We start from the raw sequence: 18,453 nt of genomic DNA on the forward strand, positions 1-18,453 counted from the left end.
CTTACTAACAATGGACAGATATTACAAGTTCCCAGCCAAATACTTACCTGTCGACAGCAACTAATTTCGTTCAGGTAAGATATTTGCTCGATATTTGCTTCACAATTACTACAAGTAGTTAAAGATCTACCAAGCATGCAAATATCAAAAATAACAAACACAAGATGAGAAAATCATAAAAATTCAAAATACACAGGATGGAAAATATCTCACACTGTTCACTAATACTTCCTAACAAATAAACTTTAGGTCGTAAAATAATATTTATGTCTAATTCAAATCCCGGACGAAGCGCCCACTGTGAAGTTCTATGTAACTCCCTGTTAGTCGTTGGGGTGGGATGCTCCCAATATTTATTTGAATTATTGAGGAATTCCCACCCTGGCTCGTTTTTGTAGGAAGTGATATTAGTGATAAGAGAGGTAAAGCTCCGAGCCCCCCGTCAGCAATACCGACAATTAAATAAATAAGAATACGAGGGTGAAATCCAAAAGAATAACAATTTAATACATAATACAAATTAAACGATATTAAGTTCTCAACCAATCTGCTTCCTCTCGACCATGTGACAACCTATTTCATCACGTGATCTTAGTGTGAGATGGCTTTCCCCTGTACTTGGTTTCTAATCATCTGAGTTTACTACGCCAATTGCTTTCCTCCTTCCGGCGTTCTCCAATTCTTCCTGTCCTCCTCCCCTTTTGTCTTCCTTTCTCCTCCTCCTTTTCTTTCTCTCTTTCTCCTTCAACGAGGCTTGTTCCCCGCCTAATTCTATTCTCTATTTCTCCTTCCGGCGTTCTCCGCCTATTTCTATCCTGTCTCTCTGAGACTCGGGACTTCACTACTCTGTCCCCAAAAGCTTCCTACGAAAAACACAAGGACGTTAGTATTTGTGTTAGCCATCTCGCTCACACTAAATCAACAATCAATCAATCATCAGATCAAGGTTATCTACATCTTTGGTCACGCATTCAAGCACGTCGAAAAACACACACGTTCTTATAAAAACAACGTTGCAATAAGAGCGGTATCCTACTTATCATACAGATATCACTAAATTGCGTCAGATCAATATATATATATATATATATATATATATATATATATATATATATATATATATATATATATATATATATATATATATATATATATATATATATATATATATATATATATATATATATTCTTAATCTCATTATTCTCAACAATATCACAATAATCCGACGCATTTCTGTACATTACACTCCCACAAGTGTACACAAATATTCAAATATTCATATTTAAATTTACACACTGCAACCATTTTACAAGCTACCATTTAATTCACAATGGCAAAATCTAGAATATCACATGAATAATACACTAGTTTACTACGAAGTAACTAAATAGCGAAATACAATACTAATACTGACGAGCGAGCAATCTACATAATCATAGCTCATTTCTCAAGTACGCATGTAACTTAAACAATACAAGCATAATTCTATGAGTGGCCGAGTGGTCTAAAGCGCTCACTGTTCCGGATCACTGCCATCTCACCTCTGTCTGCGTGTGTTCGAGTCCAAGGCTCGGCTAGCGTGGGTACGTGGGAAAGCCTGCCAGTAGCTTCTCGTGGGTCGGTGGTTCTTCCCTGGGTTTTCCAGGGTTCTTCCTCCACCAGTTATACTGGCCGCCATGTATAGCCTATCTTGTGCTGAAAAATGGCGTTAAACCCTAGAACAACAACTAGAACAACGTGTTAACGATTCTAGTAAGTAAATATACATATTGCACTTAATTACAATTACAATGCCGTAACATTCTGTAACAATCAAGCAAATAGCTCACTGACCTTTACAAAGCTTTCTGTCCTTAGAATGTACTAAGAGTTTTCCCGCCAAATCACGAGTGGCTCCCTCGGAGTGAGTATATTCTGCTTTACCAGTACGACGGCTTACAAATCACTAATTCGTTATTAGTTGAAATGAGTGTTAAGTTCTGATTCGACTAGATGGCCCCACCCTTCCTCAGTTCTGATTGGATATTAATTCTACCCCCAGTCGGTTCAACTTAACAGACGAGCCTCAGGCCATCTGTCAAGCGGAGAGATTTACAATAGCGTTGAGGGTCCTTTGTTCTTAAAACAAAGCTTTTAACATCTATATGCTAGGGTTAACACCTAACGGAGGGTTTTTGTACAAACAAAATCGCCGTAACAGTGCAAGGTCGAAATACTCATTGCGCTAACCCATTCCTTTGTTCCTGACTTACGTAATCGCGAGCAGGTAAACGTGACACATGTATAGCCTATCTTGTGCTGAAAAATGGCGTTAAACCATACAACAACAACAACAACAACAATAGTATCAAAGTTATTCAGTACTGCAGGTGACTAATGGCTCAAATATAATTATCACTATTATAAATGCAAACAGAAGAAAGAAACATTTGTCTATCTTACAAGGGATTTTTGTTTTAAATCTTTAGTGTGATATTCTGGGCAGTCTGGAGATTCATGTTGGTGGGCTCTTTGTGGACACTGATGGCTGCACTGGTGTGTTTGGGAGTAACAGGGCCCATGGCTATTTTCTTCAGAGTGGCATCAGGGAAAATGTTGCATCTCAGATGCAGGGTGAGTTTGTTTTTATTATAGCAAACTCAGTAGGAAGCATCATATTTTTTAATGGTTGACATATACTAGTGTAACATTAATTTATGTGCACCAAGATTTTACTATTATCTCATTAGCATCATTTTTCTTGTGAAGTTTGAGGGCAGGTATAGGGATGAGTTTTCTCATGACATTGTTGCCATTAGCTATTTAAACTTGCCCCGAAGCCTTCGTCAGCATGACACAATTGGATGTAGACTATGGAGATGTGTCGTTTTCCACCAATGTATGATAAACACCATGCCATAACATAATAGGTGTTCCATGGAACCCCTGACCAGTGTAAGGACTAAAATAAATTGTCCTGTTGTTTTTAGTCCTTGAAGTCTTTTAAAAAAGGATGACTTGAAAATTGCATATGTTCATAAAAAATGTCATGCCATATGCATATTTTGTCATGTTTAAAATTGCACTTGCAATTAAATCATTACTCACTGTTACAGCCTCTGAATGTAAGTTACACAGGGAAGCAGATCAAGACCACAGAAAAGCAGTCAGATTGGTGACAAAAACATTCAATGACTGTTCGGGTAAGGTTAATTCTTTTAAAGGTATGTAACAGACTCATTTACTCAAGTGACATCCATGTACACATATTGAACATTTCAGAATATACATATTCAAAATGCACCTGTCAATTTGTTGCAATAACCCAGTTGATTTCAGACTTATTACAGATTTAAATGAAAGGTGAATCACTAAATCACTAAGATAACCATTAGCCCAGATATGTAGATATGATGATGCTTGAAAATAGAGTTGTGAGAAAGTTGTATTTCTCAAAATGAAATTTATTATGTAATGCCAGTCCATCTGAAAGACAGAATTTGAAATTTGTACCATGTATCCTGCATATGTACATCAATACTTTAAAATATAAATCAAACCCATAAAAATAGAAAAATTATTTGGAAAATATAACTGTCCATAAATGTAATTTTTTATATTTCTTAATATACATGCACTGCATATATGATTTGTCAGTTACTTCTGCTATCCCATAGGTGAATTCATATCATTACCTATTGCTTTAGTCCATATGCTGCATTTTGTTTATCTTCCACAAGTACTAGTTTAATAAACTCTACTGACTGCAGTCAGTATCTCAGTCTTTGTGTTTGCCATGAATTTGTTCTACATTACTTTGTATTCTCCATACAGAAAAAGCAACCGGAAAGCATCAAGTGCCCTACAAGACAATTAAAGAGGGAAAATACAGATTGGAAGTTAAAAACCTACCCAGTAGTGTTAAGTTCAGATACAAGAATCATTGACCATTATGTGTGTGTGTGTGTCTTTGTTTAGATTTTTAACCTAGCTTTAAAAAAATTTCAGCTATATCGCTGTCATATCTGCAGTGTGGCATCATGCCACAGACATGTAGCATGATGTCGCATGATGTCTCACCCAGTCACATTATCTTGACACCAGACTGACTAGTCCTAACACTAACCTCTTACTGCTGTGTGCCTAATGAAGCAGCTGTTATTACCATTTTTATAAATCTTTGGTATGTCTGGGGGTGGGTGGGTGTTGAACCTGCAACTTCCTGCATCCAAGGTTGAAACTCTAACCACTTAGGCCACTGGATCATTCTACCTTTACTTAATCAGGAACTCATTAAAGCTACTGGTTTACCCAGAACGGGTCTTTGCTCATTTTTTTGCACACATAACATAATGCACAAGACATCATTATAAGCACATCAGAGAATTTGGAGCAGAGAGCACTATTTGTTGTTGTAGGGTTTAACACCATACATGGCGGCCAGCATTAATGGTGGAGGAAGAATCCGGGAAATCCCCAGAAAGAACCACCGGCCCTCGGGAAGCTGCTGGCAAGCTTTCTCACATGCCCACATTGGCCAAATCCGAGACTCGAATCCACGCAGACAGAGGTGAGATGGCAGCAATCTGTAACGGAGAGCACTTTAGACCACTCGGTCACTCTGGGCCCTCACACTATTTTGTAAGCAATACTAAAATATAATCCTTGTGTCCAAATTTTTCTTCTTTCATGTCAACTTGTATCTGTAACTTCTTCAAAACTGCAAAAAATGACAACTTGTTTAAAACATAGCTAATGTTTCTTTTTAAATTTCTGTCCAGGTAACATTAATTTGCTCAATGCTAATGTTTTTCGTTTAATACAGATCTTAATTTATATACTATCAATGTTGTAGTGATACCTGTACCTATGATTTGATGTTTGTTAGAATTTTTTATTTTTCATTTCATAGTACAAGTATATAAACAAATGTCAAGTTGAAACATTATTTTTATCATTACAGGGAGCCTAGTTGCATGGGATTGAAGACGCAAAAGAGCATTATGAGTGTCAAAGATATTGAGATCATTGTATTAAGGTGTCTGATCTTACTTTCTTCATTCAAGATCAAATTTTAACACATGGAAGAAAATGTTGCACTTAGATGTGCTTCTGCATATTACAATTAAGAACTTAATTGTTCGAGCTTAAAACAGAAAATTTGATGCATTTAAGCAGATATGTTTTGATTGAAGTACAGTTTGTGTAATATGAATGGCTTTTTAAAGTACATGATGTAATCCTCGAGTTCTTAAAATGGCTATGTTAATATTTGACAAGCCGTATACCACAATTATACAATTATACATATACATATATATATATATATATATATATATATATCCACAAAAGACCAAGGTATATCTGTAGTTTGCATTTTTCTCCATAGTCAACCAAGCAACGCTCCCGCACTTGGAAATGAAGGTATGTATATGTGATTACACTAATATTTTTTAATTGAGTGTATTTATTTTAAACATTTTTTCATGCTTATCAGTAACAAGTTTATTGTATGGAATAATGCTTCATTATGAGCTTGAGATTTTTTTCTTCTTGCAAACTTCATTTGGATATATAAGCATGTATAAGTCACTGTCTTGCATCTGTACGTAATGCACTACATACATTCAGACTTAGACGAGTTGCAACAGCTGGGCAGGAGCAGTGAGAAAAGTAAGTGTGGACTTAACTGTTTTGTTACCTTTAAAACTTAAAGCATTTATTATGATGTAACATTCAGTAAATTCAATGCTTTTGTTGGGGTCTTTAGATGTGATATTTTGTCCCTTTTTGTCTAAGCCTGTTGATAAGCACATAAAATTTGCCATAACCGTCTTTACACACATGATTAATGCCATGTATCATGTATGTTGCCCCAAAATAATACATGGTGTGTTCCTCATTTTAATGTCTTATCCATTTTGGCAGTCTTAATATTCAAACATTAAGTTCTGCTTTTACATGTCATAACTAATTTATTTGAATATTAAGTGATTTTTGGAACAATTACAAGCCAGTCTGCTAACTGTGATACATACCTTTAAAATTGCAGGTAGGCCATCTGAAACTGAAACTGAAACAGCTGGTCCTGAACAGTTGGAAAATGAAGCCATTATTCCTTCACAAAGTAAATTTATTAATGACTTGTGTTTCTGCAGCAATATATCAATACATACTATGTTTAAAAATCAGAAACCAGTGTGTTTATTATGCAGTAACATTCAGTAATTGCAAATGTAATTATTTTATTGGGTCTTTAAATGTGATATTTAGTCTAATTTTGTCTAAGCCTGTAGATAAAGAGATACAATTTATGCTTAAGCTTCTTCACACAGGAGTAATGCCATGGCATGTGTATGCTACTACAAAATAATGTATGGATGTATTACTTGCTATAGTGTCCATTACATGTTGTAGCTAATTTTGTTGAATATTATATGCTTATTTGAACAGTTACAGGACTGACCCTCTGCTAAATAGTTGATACATACTTTAAAAATTACAGGTGGGACTACTGAAACAGCTCAACAGTCAGACAATGAAGCCATGATTCCATCATTAAGTAAAGGTATTAATGGCTTCTATAGTTCCTATTTTTGCAATAAGATTTCGTTACAGAGTATGTTTTAAAACCAAAAGCCAATATGTTGAACCTTTAGAGTATCAGGATTTGTGTTGATACTTGGTATGTGTCCCAGAAGCACATGTTAAATGTTGACATATCACTGTATTCATTTAATTTATTTAAAGCAACCATGTATTGTTAGCCATCTTTTTGGTAACAGCACTGATAAGCTCTAACCAAAACATATTGTAATCAGGTTCATCTCCTAAAAGTTTATCTTGCCTAACATTTTTCATCTTTAAAATGTATGCAATTTTTTCTTCTTAGATCGCATACATGTTTTTGTATGACTGTTTCTCTGTCCCTTTTATGGTAATTATGCAGTAGTATTTGAACCCTTATAATTTATATTGCAATTTAAACAGAGAACTATTTTTACAAAACATAGTGTGGCAATTTTGAAATCAAGCTTTCACTAGGACTTGGTATAAGTGAATTTATAAATGAATATTAGCCTTGAAGTAACACGGGCACAAATTTGAATTTCAGATGTTGTTGCCATTTTGTTGGGTGCTGTTGGATCCAGCGAATTCCCAGAATCCAATGAAGTGTCAGTCGAGCCCTCATCATGTAAGATAATATAAATTTCTTTGTCCAATAAAATTGATTATTTGATTCAGTGTTTTCCACATGGATTATCAGAATAGCATGTGTTAAGCTCACAACACACTGCAGATGCAATAGCCTGTTGAGTTCTTGCACAATATATGCAATCTTAGCCATTAGACTCTTCATTTAATGCACGTTTCCTGTTCACGTGCATACAACACAAAACCATCTGCTTTTAGATGTGATTAGCAGTGTAACTGATTGATTGACCTCAGTAAAGAAGTGGCATAAATTATTACACAAAATATAGGCAACTTAAAATAATTTTTACATCCACAACTTTTGTGTTATTTATGTATGACAGTCGCAGTAACTTTCATAAATCTGCAGGTGTGCTAAATGGATTTCGATATATGTAATTATAGGAATCCAGTGGAGTATATCTATGAATATTACTAAACCAGTAACATCCCATATATGTGCTCTGACAATTACTAAGTCTACTCAGTTATTTACTGAATGCACACATTATTTTGTTTATTGTAGCTAAAATCTATGAGGTTCAGCAGATTTTGCAGCAAAGGAAAAGGGGCAGAAGAAAAGAACTTATCAAATGGAAAAATTTTGATACGCCAACATGGGAACTAGAGGAAAATTTAGTTTCTTAGCTGTAGAAGGCTTGCTAAGGGCTGTTCCATTTAAACATACATGATACCCAAAAAATATCGGCCAGGGTAGTTCATTTTCACAAAGTTCATATTAAAATGACAAGAAAATTCGAAATTGCATCTATTAGTGAGTACTCCACTTTGAAAGCGCCTTCCCTGGGTACCATGTATGTTTTAATTGAACAGCACCTAAGCAGTTAAAATGCCAATTTATATAGATATCTCATGATCTTGTTTAACTTTTTTCCAAAACCACACTGTCGCCACTCAAAATAATTGAATCATGTGTGCAAGGTAAATTAACACTCAGACTGGATAAAGAATGTAAGAAAGAATTGAATAATACTGTTTAGAAAAATGTTCTAAATGTTTTGAGTGCATTGCAGGTAGAAATAGAATAAATTTGGCAGTAACTTTAGTCCTGTTTCTTTAAGCATATTGAATACTGAGGCACAAAATGGAATGAGTCTATCAAAATGGCAGTGCTAAACTAAACAGTAAACTAGTGAATTTTATTTATAAGGTACGGGAGCAAGCTTTCTCCATGATTATATTTGAATGACAGGTTTTGGCTATAATAGTCTGCTTACGCTTCCTCCTGGGGCAAGGCTTATCTAATTTGGAGTCTGAAGTTGCTAAACACAGTTTCTATTTTGTTGTTTTCAAACAGCAATTCGTGTTCAACGAAATTTTTTGGTATGAAATAAAAATCAGGAAACACAATAAAGGTAGAAGAGTCTGATTTGTCTTTTAAATAACACACATAGATAAAGAGTCATACATTTTCTCCTTAGTCATTATTTTAGAAAAATGGTGACAGAAAACTGATTTTATTAAATATAGTCATGTTTACACTAATAATTAGTCTATATTTAATTGAATGATCATGTTTGCTTCACGTCACCAGTTCTCGCATCTTTCCTGGTCAGACATTCAAGAAAGATAAACCATAATTGATTGAACTATTTGTACAGGATTTGAATCATTTTAGTAAATATTTGTATGAATCTCAGACATGTTATTAGTCCAGACCTGCCAACTCTTACGATTTTGCAGTAAGTCTTACAAAAATTACTCTTAAAATACAGACTTAAGCATACTAGCGAAATCTGTGGAAAAATTATAGTTGCCAAAAAACCTGTATAATTGGTTCATGTGTGTTTTATTTGGATCCGGGTGTCATCTTAGAATTAGTAAAATTAGTCAGGAAACCAGACTAACTTTATACCAACACCACAGATCCTTTAAATTGCACCTGTTTCTTATGTGAAGCATCTGCATGATCATACTGTTGTTCATATAATTTTTTTAAATGGTGTCGAGAAAGTGATGTAATGTGTACAGATGTTGACTTTCTCAAGTGTTTTATATATGTTACACGTGTTGTCATAGTTACCAGGTATAAAATTTTGTGTCAGAGCCATTAAGTTAAGTATTTGTAAGATGTTTGTGATCATTTGTACTGAAGAGTGAGTTTGTTGTGAAGTTTATATGTATCTTATAGATGTGTTTGCTATAGACAACTTTGTAGTGTAACCACTGGAGATGTTAATTTCATAAATCTTTACTTGTGGGGGCAGTAAGCAAATTTATGATGTGCGAATTTTCAGTGAAATTTATATGTATATTAAATATGCAAGTCTAATGTATCAGTTGTGTTTATAATGTAACATTGTGAGGTGTTAATTTTAATAAAAATCCACCTGTTCTGGACAGTAAACAAATTTAGAATGTTTATAATATTTGTGGTCATATTTAATGTGTGTGCAAGTTTATAATAAAGTGCATATATACATACATACATACATATATATATATATATATATATATATATATATATATATATATATATATATATATATATATATATATATATATATATATATATATATATATATATATATGCACACATGTCTTTGGGCATAATGTACTTTAGATAAGATTGTACCAGCATTTTAGAAATAATTTTCATTAGACTAGGAGTTTACAGTTTACTTATTTATTTTTTCCACTGTTAAAAAAGAAGGTATAGTCCTTAACAAAGCACTTTGACAGTAAATTATATGTTAGATGGACAGTTTAGAATTAAGTAAACTGTATTAGTAGATGTACATAAAATCTTGTTTACCATGAACATGTACTACCACACTTGTTATTAAAAATGATGTTGAAATTGTTACTTGGAAGATTTTTATGCTGATTATATATCAATAAAATCCATCTATTTTAAATATGTTTTGTTTATTTTACCCCACCATTTTCCACATCACCAGACTTTTTGAACAAGGGTTCAACCTTAAATTTCATTACAGTTTATTTTCCCCCATTTTGTCAGCTTTTGTTGCTCATTGGTTTGCCAAAAGACATGGGTATCATTTTCTGATCGCACTGTTAGTATCAACAGTGTTAAAAGTTTTGAAAGTTGTAAAACTTTCACATCTGTGTCAGTAGTCAAATTTAAGTTTGGGACATTACTATATTCCTAAAGTTTGCAACATTATTATGTTTCTGGAGCAGAGATTTCTGATCCAATCTTGATCAAACTTCTAATATGGGCTTATATCACTCAGCTATCAAATGAGTATTATCATGAAATAAATCCATGCTTTGAAATGAGGTGAGTATGCAACTCTGGAGTGGACATTTCTGATCTAATTTTGATGAAGCTTTCAATATAGACATACATAAATGAAGAGTTAATTAATGATCGAGGGTCATACTTATGAATGTGGTGATCTTTAATCTGATTGGCTGAGTTTGTAGCCATTTTCAGAGCCCAGCTTTTGCTTTTTCTGTTGATAATGATATTAATATCCTTATAATTTTGCTTCATAATATAAAAGCATATTTGATATGAAGTCTCTGTAAGCATAGATGCATTTGGTCCCATTCTTCTACACTGTTGGATTTATAGTCAAGAAGGCTAATGGATACCATGATCGTGATGGATACTCCAATCACTATTTTTTTTAAAAAAATAGGTCATCATTACATGCTTTTCACACTCCCATGATATCTACCCGATTCATTGCAGGAAGCAATACTTCATATATAACGCAACCGGACCGCTCCAGTGTCCCAGTGCTTAGAGCGTTCTTCTCGGTTGTGGGAGGTCGCGGGTTCAAACCCCGGATAATGTGAATGTGTGTGACGTGATGCCACATGTATACAGCATGATGCACCATTGCTAGTGATCACTATTACCTACCACACTGCAGACATCGTATGTTTATGGCTCATATTGTTAAAACTACGTTACAAATACACACACATGTAATACGTGATGTTAAATATTTTTGTTTGGTTTCGATTACCGGTGATTTCTAACACTATTCTAAACATTGGCCAATCTGACAAGCATACACAAATAATTGTTTCGTCAGCCATTAACTTGCACATGATATGTTCATGTGCAACACTAAGTGACTTTTTCTAGCATGGGGCTGTTTAACCCATTCTATAAATTGGCTGGTAGTAGACTTTTTACTAGACGTTTTACTGGCATTTTGCTTATCTGTCCCTAACTCATCCCTGGATAGTTCAATCGTCTAAGGCGCTCGCCTTTACATATCACTCACACATCTCACTATCCGCCAAAGTTCCGAGTCTCAAATCAACAAACATGAGTATATGAGAAAGCTTATCAGTAGCCAAGGACGTACTTTCTGCGCCATCAGTGGGGTTAACATACTTATGTTCCTTTATTACAAGAGTTATGCCGACCGAAAGGGCGCGTCTTCGAATACTATCATAAGAGCAATTTGGGTCAGCTACCCTCTTAATACGTCCATGAGTAAGGTACTTGACTATAATAGCGTTGGCGCTAAATAACGTACTTACCGAGACCAGTTCAACCCAGAAGATATGTTCATACGAACATACATTAGTGTAGCATGTGAAAATAATAGTCACCAGAATTTCTCAGCTTAGCAACTTAGGTCTTTAGCATCTATATCTGCTCTTTTCAATTTGTCAGCGTTTGACTTATTTTTTGATAGTTTATCATGGAATGGTACTTTTGAAGCCCGTTATCAACATTGTTAAAAGCTCCTCTCTCACATGTACCATATATTTACTTGCTTAGGTCACGAACTTTTTGAAATAGTTCCTCGCTTGCAAAGAATGATTTAGGTACACATATTTTACTTTCATATGTTTTCAGTCAAAGTCATACACACTGGGCCGGCCTAAGACGGATTGCACCGATTAGGCACAATCAGAACTCGCTCTCACATCGACCCGTCGCGTAAGTAATTTAAACAGAGATATCTATAGAGACAGTAATTTTAAAGCGAAGGAAGAAAATTTAAGTACGATTTCATATAAAATTTGTTTTAAAGTTTATTTCCAAATGCCGTGCTCACAGGGGGCCCGGCCAAACAGATCCAAATTGGGCCCGCGTTTTTTAAGGCCGTTCCTGTATATACAAGTTTTAGCAGGTGAATATATGCCATATAAAATAAGGAATGAATTAAGATGAAGATTAAACACACAAATTTGAAGGTGATATAATTCATACCATTAATACAATGTGCTCACAGTAAAACGTAACAGAAGATAATTTAAATACGATAGATTCCTCTTACATTTAATCATACATACCTATTTTAAAGAGAAAAATTACTAGTTCTAGAAACATAAACAAAGTCAAATCACTTGAATTCAATATCTTTGTTACTATTCTGATGGATGGATGGATGGATGGATAGATAAGATAAGATAAGATAAGATAAGATAAGATAAGATAAGATAGATAGATAGATAGATATATAGATAGATAGATAGATTTAGTTAATACTAATAACTTTTCAAACGAGATGTTTACAAATTACAAAACTCATGTCGGAACTGTGTTTACCCTGTATTTCGCTATGGATTACTTTTTGCACAGTCTACTAATGGTAAAGAAGATTATAACATATAACAATACATGTCCTATTTTTAATTTTAAAAAACCAAACGAAGTCTTTAGAGAATACAATAGAGAATAAACATAAATTACATCATTCGCTGATCGTGAGGTCTCAAAATGCATTTCGTTCGGATTAACAGAAACATATCTTTTTCTCAGTTTCCGTACCTACTCTTTTTCTGGCGTGCAGGTCAAATAAATTTTTTTCTGACCATAAGCAATTTTCTTCCCACAACAAAAACAAGTTCCTAATTTTCCGAATGCTATAAGTAGTCCGGATTTATTTCCTCCAAAGGTAACTTCATTAGACATCATACTAGATTAAGACGCTTACTATTTCTCCAAACAAATTTAAGCGTTTAATGAACATAGATTATATGATACAATAGTTTTGCTCACAGTTTTGGTTTAAAGCAAATAAAATCAGGCAAAAGAAGATTTATGTAATTTATATACACACTGATTAAATAACGCTCACATAGTATCATTTTGTTGAGTAATAACAACTAGGTTTTATTTTATTCTTCAGATGAATAAAATTCTCTCATGCAACTGGACATACCGATCCGGAAATTTAAGTTCCAAGACTGCTAGTCCTAGATCATACTATCTTACACATGCTCTTTCGTTAATCGGTCATTAGTGCATGCTTGTTGTATATACTCCTCCAAAATTACTATGATGATTGTCATAGAAAAGCTTGAAAGACACGTTCATCCGACGTTATCGGCGGTTCGGAATGAAAATGTCTTGGACGTCTAACATTGCTCAGTTAGAAAAACTTATCACTACTACCCTTACGATGACATATCGACATGGATTTTACACTACATGGGCTCGTATCTTTGCTTATACACGGTACTTGTCATACATATACTAGTATCGATTTAGTATATGTATGACAGGTACAGTGTATAAACAACGATACAAGGCCATGAGGTCTTCACTAAAAGATTCCTAATTTTATCTGTTGTTGTTGGGTTTAACGCCATTCTTCAGCACACGATAGGCTATATGTGGCGGCCAGTATTACTGGTGGAGAAAGAACCCGGGAAAACTTAGGAAAGAACCACCTAGTCTTGCCCTTACATCTTATATGTGCCTTTTCGTTTAGGAGCAACTAGATAACAATAAGGTGGCAGAGTGGTCTAAAGCGCTCTCCGGAACAGATCACTGCAATCTCACCTCTGCATGGGTTTGAGTCTTGGATTCGGCCAATATTCATATGTGAGAAAGCTTGCCATTAGCTTCTTGTGGGTGCGGGAGGGCGTAGGATGGGGGGTCACATTTCTTCTCACCAAACAAATTTAGGCTTTTGCAGTTGGCCTAAATGAAAATGTTGACAATCGGACATACAATATTGCTGGTAAGTATGAAAATCTTTTAATCACCGCTTGGGAGAAACGGATGGTTGTATTGATACGGTGTTTTTCACTGCAAGGCTTCCTATAATGTCTGGTTGGTTATAAATGAAAAGGATAATAATCAAATATATATGCAAGATAATTGGAACACTGAGCAGTTGAAATGAGAAAAAAGGTCTTATCTTGATGGGTCTAAAATCCTTGTGACCAGTAGAGCATCAGCCCCTGTTTATGACTTCTGCTTCAGCATGAATTCAGAAATACAAGTATTATTACCTTTTTGGAGTTGTATTTGAAACACTCATCAAAGGTAAATATGAGTTGTAGGAATAAATGTGAGAAATCGTGTCACCATAGGCTCATTTCTCACAAATCTATAGCAATTTCTGAACTAAGTGCAAGGATTTATTGACACATGGCATTCTCTTGTTGCATGTGTACATGTAGAGCATATTAATTTCACATCATTTGTTTACATTATTTGAATACTGTAAATTGCGCATGTACATTAATAGTTATTTTAGCAAATGACTATTCTGAGACTGTACTCAGTACAATGTTTTGCCAAAGAATGTTAAGTATGATTAATGAGTTTTATTCCGGGCTATGTTGGATTTCAGACATGTATTTTATAATGTCTCCTTTATGTGTAAGTGTATGTGAACATGAGTGTTTAATGCAGACACAATTTGTCCTAATAATACAATAATCTATTTGATACCATCTCTGACAAAAATAAAATACCCTCTTTGTGCACCATGTTCACGTGTAATTATACACTATGTTCCAGTTTTGCAAATCGGCTTCAAAATTGGGTCAGAAATGTACTCATGTTTATTAACTTAAAACAACCATATTTGAAAATGTACATTACTGCAATTACAAGTATTTAGTAAAGTAGAAAGATTGCACGTGATAATTCTTTGAATTTGTTTGTTACAGGAATTTTAATGTTAATCCTGTGAATGAAATCTTGTGAGTGAATTTTATGTGATCACTATTATTTAATACAGGTTGTTGAAATTGTTATTACGGCATGTCATGAAAGAGTGAGAACATAATAAGACGTTGTTATAGGGCTTAATGCCATTTTTCAGCAAAAGTTAGGCTATAAATGACGGTCAGTATAAATGGTGAAGGAAGAACTGGGGAAAACTCCGGAAAGAATCACCAACCCACCGGAAGCTACTGGCAAGCTTTCTCACATACACACATTGGCCAAACCCAAGACTTGAACCCATGCAGACAGAGGTGAGATGGCAGTGATCTGTAATGGTGAGCACTTTAGACCACTCGACCATTCAGGAATAAGACACGTAAATTAAAAGTTGGTTTCAAAACAGTGAAATAATACATCATCAAAAAGTCAGGTAATTTAAAATAATACATAACCATATGTTTGTGTTATCTACAAAACAAAACACAGATATGTTTGACAATTTATTGTGAACAGCATAAAACCAAACATGACTTGCCTATTTCAATGATTAAACAGAGAATGTATTCCATGCAATATGGCCAAGTTAGTTAAATATGATAGTGTTACATTAGATAGGCAACATGAATGTAGAGAACTCAAAGCAAGTCAAATCGATGAAGGATGAACATTTTCCATATGTCTAGTTGTGTATGGTTTCATTTATTACAGTAACACTCAGAGACATTTCTTAAAGCAAAGTTGATGTGTGCTATTTACCATTATTCCCAAGATCAAAGGGTGTTTTCTACTAATTCAAGGTAATTGTGTATACAAGTTTTATTTGCAGTTTCACTGACTACCTGTCCTCCAGATTGGTTACATTTCAATAACTGTATGATCAAAACAAGGCAACAAATTTTTTAAACTGCACTATATATACAGAAGAGGGGACTGAAGTGATTAGATAGTAGAATTAACAGTGAACTTAATCTCAGCCCTCAATAACATTAAGAATGACTGGTGCCTTTCTTATTCTATATGTATATAAAATTTGGTTGACAGAATATAACTTTCACTATAAGCATTGAGAAGAAAACTTGTAAGGAGGAGTCCATTTAGAATACATGACAAAAAATGGCCAATTTTTTTTCACCTTCCCATATTTAATGGTGTACTTTTTCCTACCCCCATCCCTATGAGTACACTTTGGCTTTTACTTGATCACACCCACTTAACATGCAAGTGCAATGCACTGAATGGAATACTACCCTCTTACACAATCAAAAATTATTTCCTGCACATATTTATAACTTATTTCCTTGATGCTTTTCATTTTTAAAATCAGTAATGGAGTGTAAAAACATTGGAAGGTGTGCCAATACTATGGGCTATTTGTTGCTGGCTAAGACATGTAAGTTTTACTCATAGCTATAATATAGTTTATGTCATTAGGCACATATGTACTAAATGGTCTTAACCACCACCCCAATGCACACATATGCAAATTTCAAACCCACCTACCCCCTTTGTGCACCATTACTAAACAAACAGCCCCTAAATGTTCAATAAGGATATTTCTGAGATCAAGAGGTATAACACCCAACACTACCAAGTATAGACAACAGTATTCAGCTGGAGGGAACCAAAATGAGTTTACATGTTCTAAAGTTTTATTTGTTTACATTAGTCATTAGTAACACAGAAAGGACATGCACTGATCTCCTGGTTCATTATTTCTCATAGCATTGGACTCGTATGTTATATTTGACAAACAAAGTTTAATACTGATAAGAAAATTAAGAAAAAAGGTTGAAATATTTATGAACATTTATAATTCATTTTCTATATAAAAAGGAAGATAATAAATGTACTTGAAAGCATGCTGGACACTGAGTCCCTGTACCAAGATCTTCACACAGATGCTTAGGGTGGCAAAATCTGTGTTGGAAATTTCGATACTGGATCAGGCACTCTTTCATCAAAATTTTGTACACATTGTTCACCTGGAAAAGAGAAAAATATAATAAAATTGAAACCAGATTTATGTTCACTTCTGATTCTATTAATAAAATCTGCCTGCTTAAAACAGGTTTCCTTGCAACATGCTATATTACAATAATTTTTCTCATGACAGTGACTAAACACAGCTACACAATGTAGAAGACTTAGCACAATACAACAAAGTATGAAACACTTGGATGCAAAGATGTGATGTGATGTGATTTGGATTTTTAACGTAGCTTTAACAATTTTTCAGTCATATTGCTATGATGTCTGCAATGTGGCAGTTTATAGTGATGTCTAGCACTGGGGCATCATGCCGCAGACATGTAGCATGATGTCCCACCCAGTCACATTATCCTGACACCGGGCCGACCAGTCCTAACACTAACCTCTTAATGCTGAGTGCCAAGCGAGGCAGCTGTTAGTACCATTTTTGTAAGTCTTTGGCATGACTTGGCCGGGGATCGAACCCATGACCTCCCACATCCGAGGCAGACGCTCTAACCACTAGGCCACCGGAGTGGTCTGGATGCAAAAAAAAAAACAATTGCAAGAAGAAATCACTGTAAACTCATTCTAAAATTAATTATCAGAACATCTTTTACATTTCCAACTTAACAATATATACAATAATAAAGTGAACCTTAGACACAGTTTTGAAAAGCAAATTTAAAAAAGCCAACATTAACAAACTCCACTTATCCAAATGTCTCTGTGTCCATACAACATGTGGAAACAAATATCAACTAGTACTCTTCAGTGATACAATGCAGCATTAAAACTTCAACGTAATTAGAATTAAACAAATTACTTCAGATCCAGCAATATACATTTCTTATTAAAAATAGTGTCTGCGAGAGTTTAAGATTTCTCCATGACATGCATTTGACTAAATGTATATACATTTAAGAAAATATTTCAATCTACCTCTTAAAATTTAATGTGTAAGCATCTAACTCTAATTCAGGCCTTGCTGATGTTTAGAGTGCTTCGCTTTCAAAGCTTCACAAAATCCTTTAGCAGACACCTGGCACTCCAACATAAGTGCTGTCAACCACTCAAGAAGGCCTTTGTGGAAAGCAAGTACTGGCTTCTCTGATGATGATGGCCACAGGTAGCTTCTCAGCATGGTCTCACCTGGAAATTCAAAACTGCAAAATTTCATGACTCGCTTATGTTGTCTGCCTGGAAGCAAATGCATGTAGAATATTCAGTCTTTGGTTCCAATGATATGAACATATTTACAGTCATTTGTTGATAAATTCAACTTATAATAGCAGGTAATACAGACAACTGATGACATTTCATAGAAGGCATTGGAACAATTGTTCCTATTCATTGTTTCTTGGAGATCAAGGATATATTATGTCTTCCCAATGTTAACATTTGAACAAAAATCAATATATTTCTTCCTTAAACCACATGTAAGTCA

At 34.4% G+C, this 18,453-nt stretch overlaps 2 protein-coding genes across 3 annotated transcripts; one reads left to right on the forward strand and one right to left on the reverse strand.

Annotated features, from left to right (window-relative positions):
• Nucleotides 1-289: 289 nt before the first annotated feature.
• On the reverse strand, nt 290-18,152 carry LOC149784059 (uncharacterized). The gene is made up of 3 exons (XM_089933195.1): nt 17,949-18,152; nt 16,889-17,020; nt 290-863 (listed from the first exon to the last, which is right to left on the reverse strand). Exons 2-3 carry the CDS (start codon nt 16,994-16,996, stop codon nt 630-632), a joined length of 342 nt encoding a protein of 113 aa, XP_089789321.1. The 5' UTR covers nt 16,997-17,020; nt 17,949-18,152; the 3' UTR covers nt 290-629.
• LOC149784060 (uncharacterized) lies at nt 1,510-10,017 on the forward strand. Of its 2 annotated transcripts, XM_089932158.1 has the most exons (8): nt 1,510-2,614; nt 3,097-3,183; nt 4,944-5,018; nt 5,370-5,404; nt 6,033-6,107; nt 6,486-6,548; nt 7,095-7,175; nt 7,701-10,017. In XM_089932158.1, the coding sequence occupies exons 3-8, from the start codon at nt 4,957-4,959 to the stop codon at nt 7,820-7,822; spliced, it is 438 nt and encodes a 145-aa protein (XP_089788284.1). In that variant the 5' UTR covers nt 1,510-2,614; nt 3,097-3,183; nt 4,944-4,956; the 3' UTR covers nt 7,823-10,017. The 2 variants fall into 2 exon arrangements, with proteins under 2 accessions (XP_089788284.1, XP_089788283.1); XM_089932157.1 differs by lacking the exons at nt 1,510-2,614; nt 3,097-3,183 and having other exon boundaries at nt 4,775-5,018.
• Nucleotides 18,153-18,453: the final 301 nt, after the last annotated feature.

Source organism: Sinohyriopsis cumingii, chromosome 14, assembly GCF_028554795.1.
Source record: "Sinohyriopsis cumingii isolate HCF-2022 chromosome 14, ASM2855479v2, whole genome shotgun sequence".
NCBI lineage: Eukaryota > Metazoa > Mollusca > Bivalvia > Unionida > Unionidae > Sinohyriopsis > Sinohyriopsis cumingii.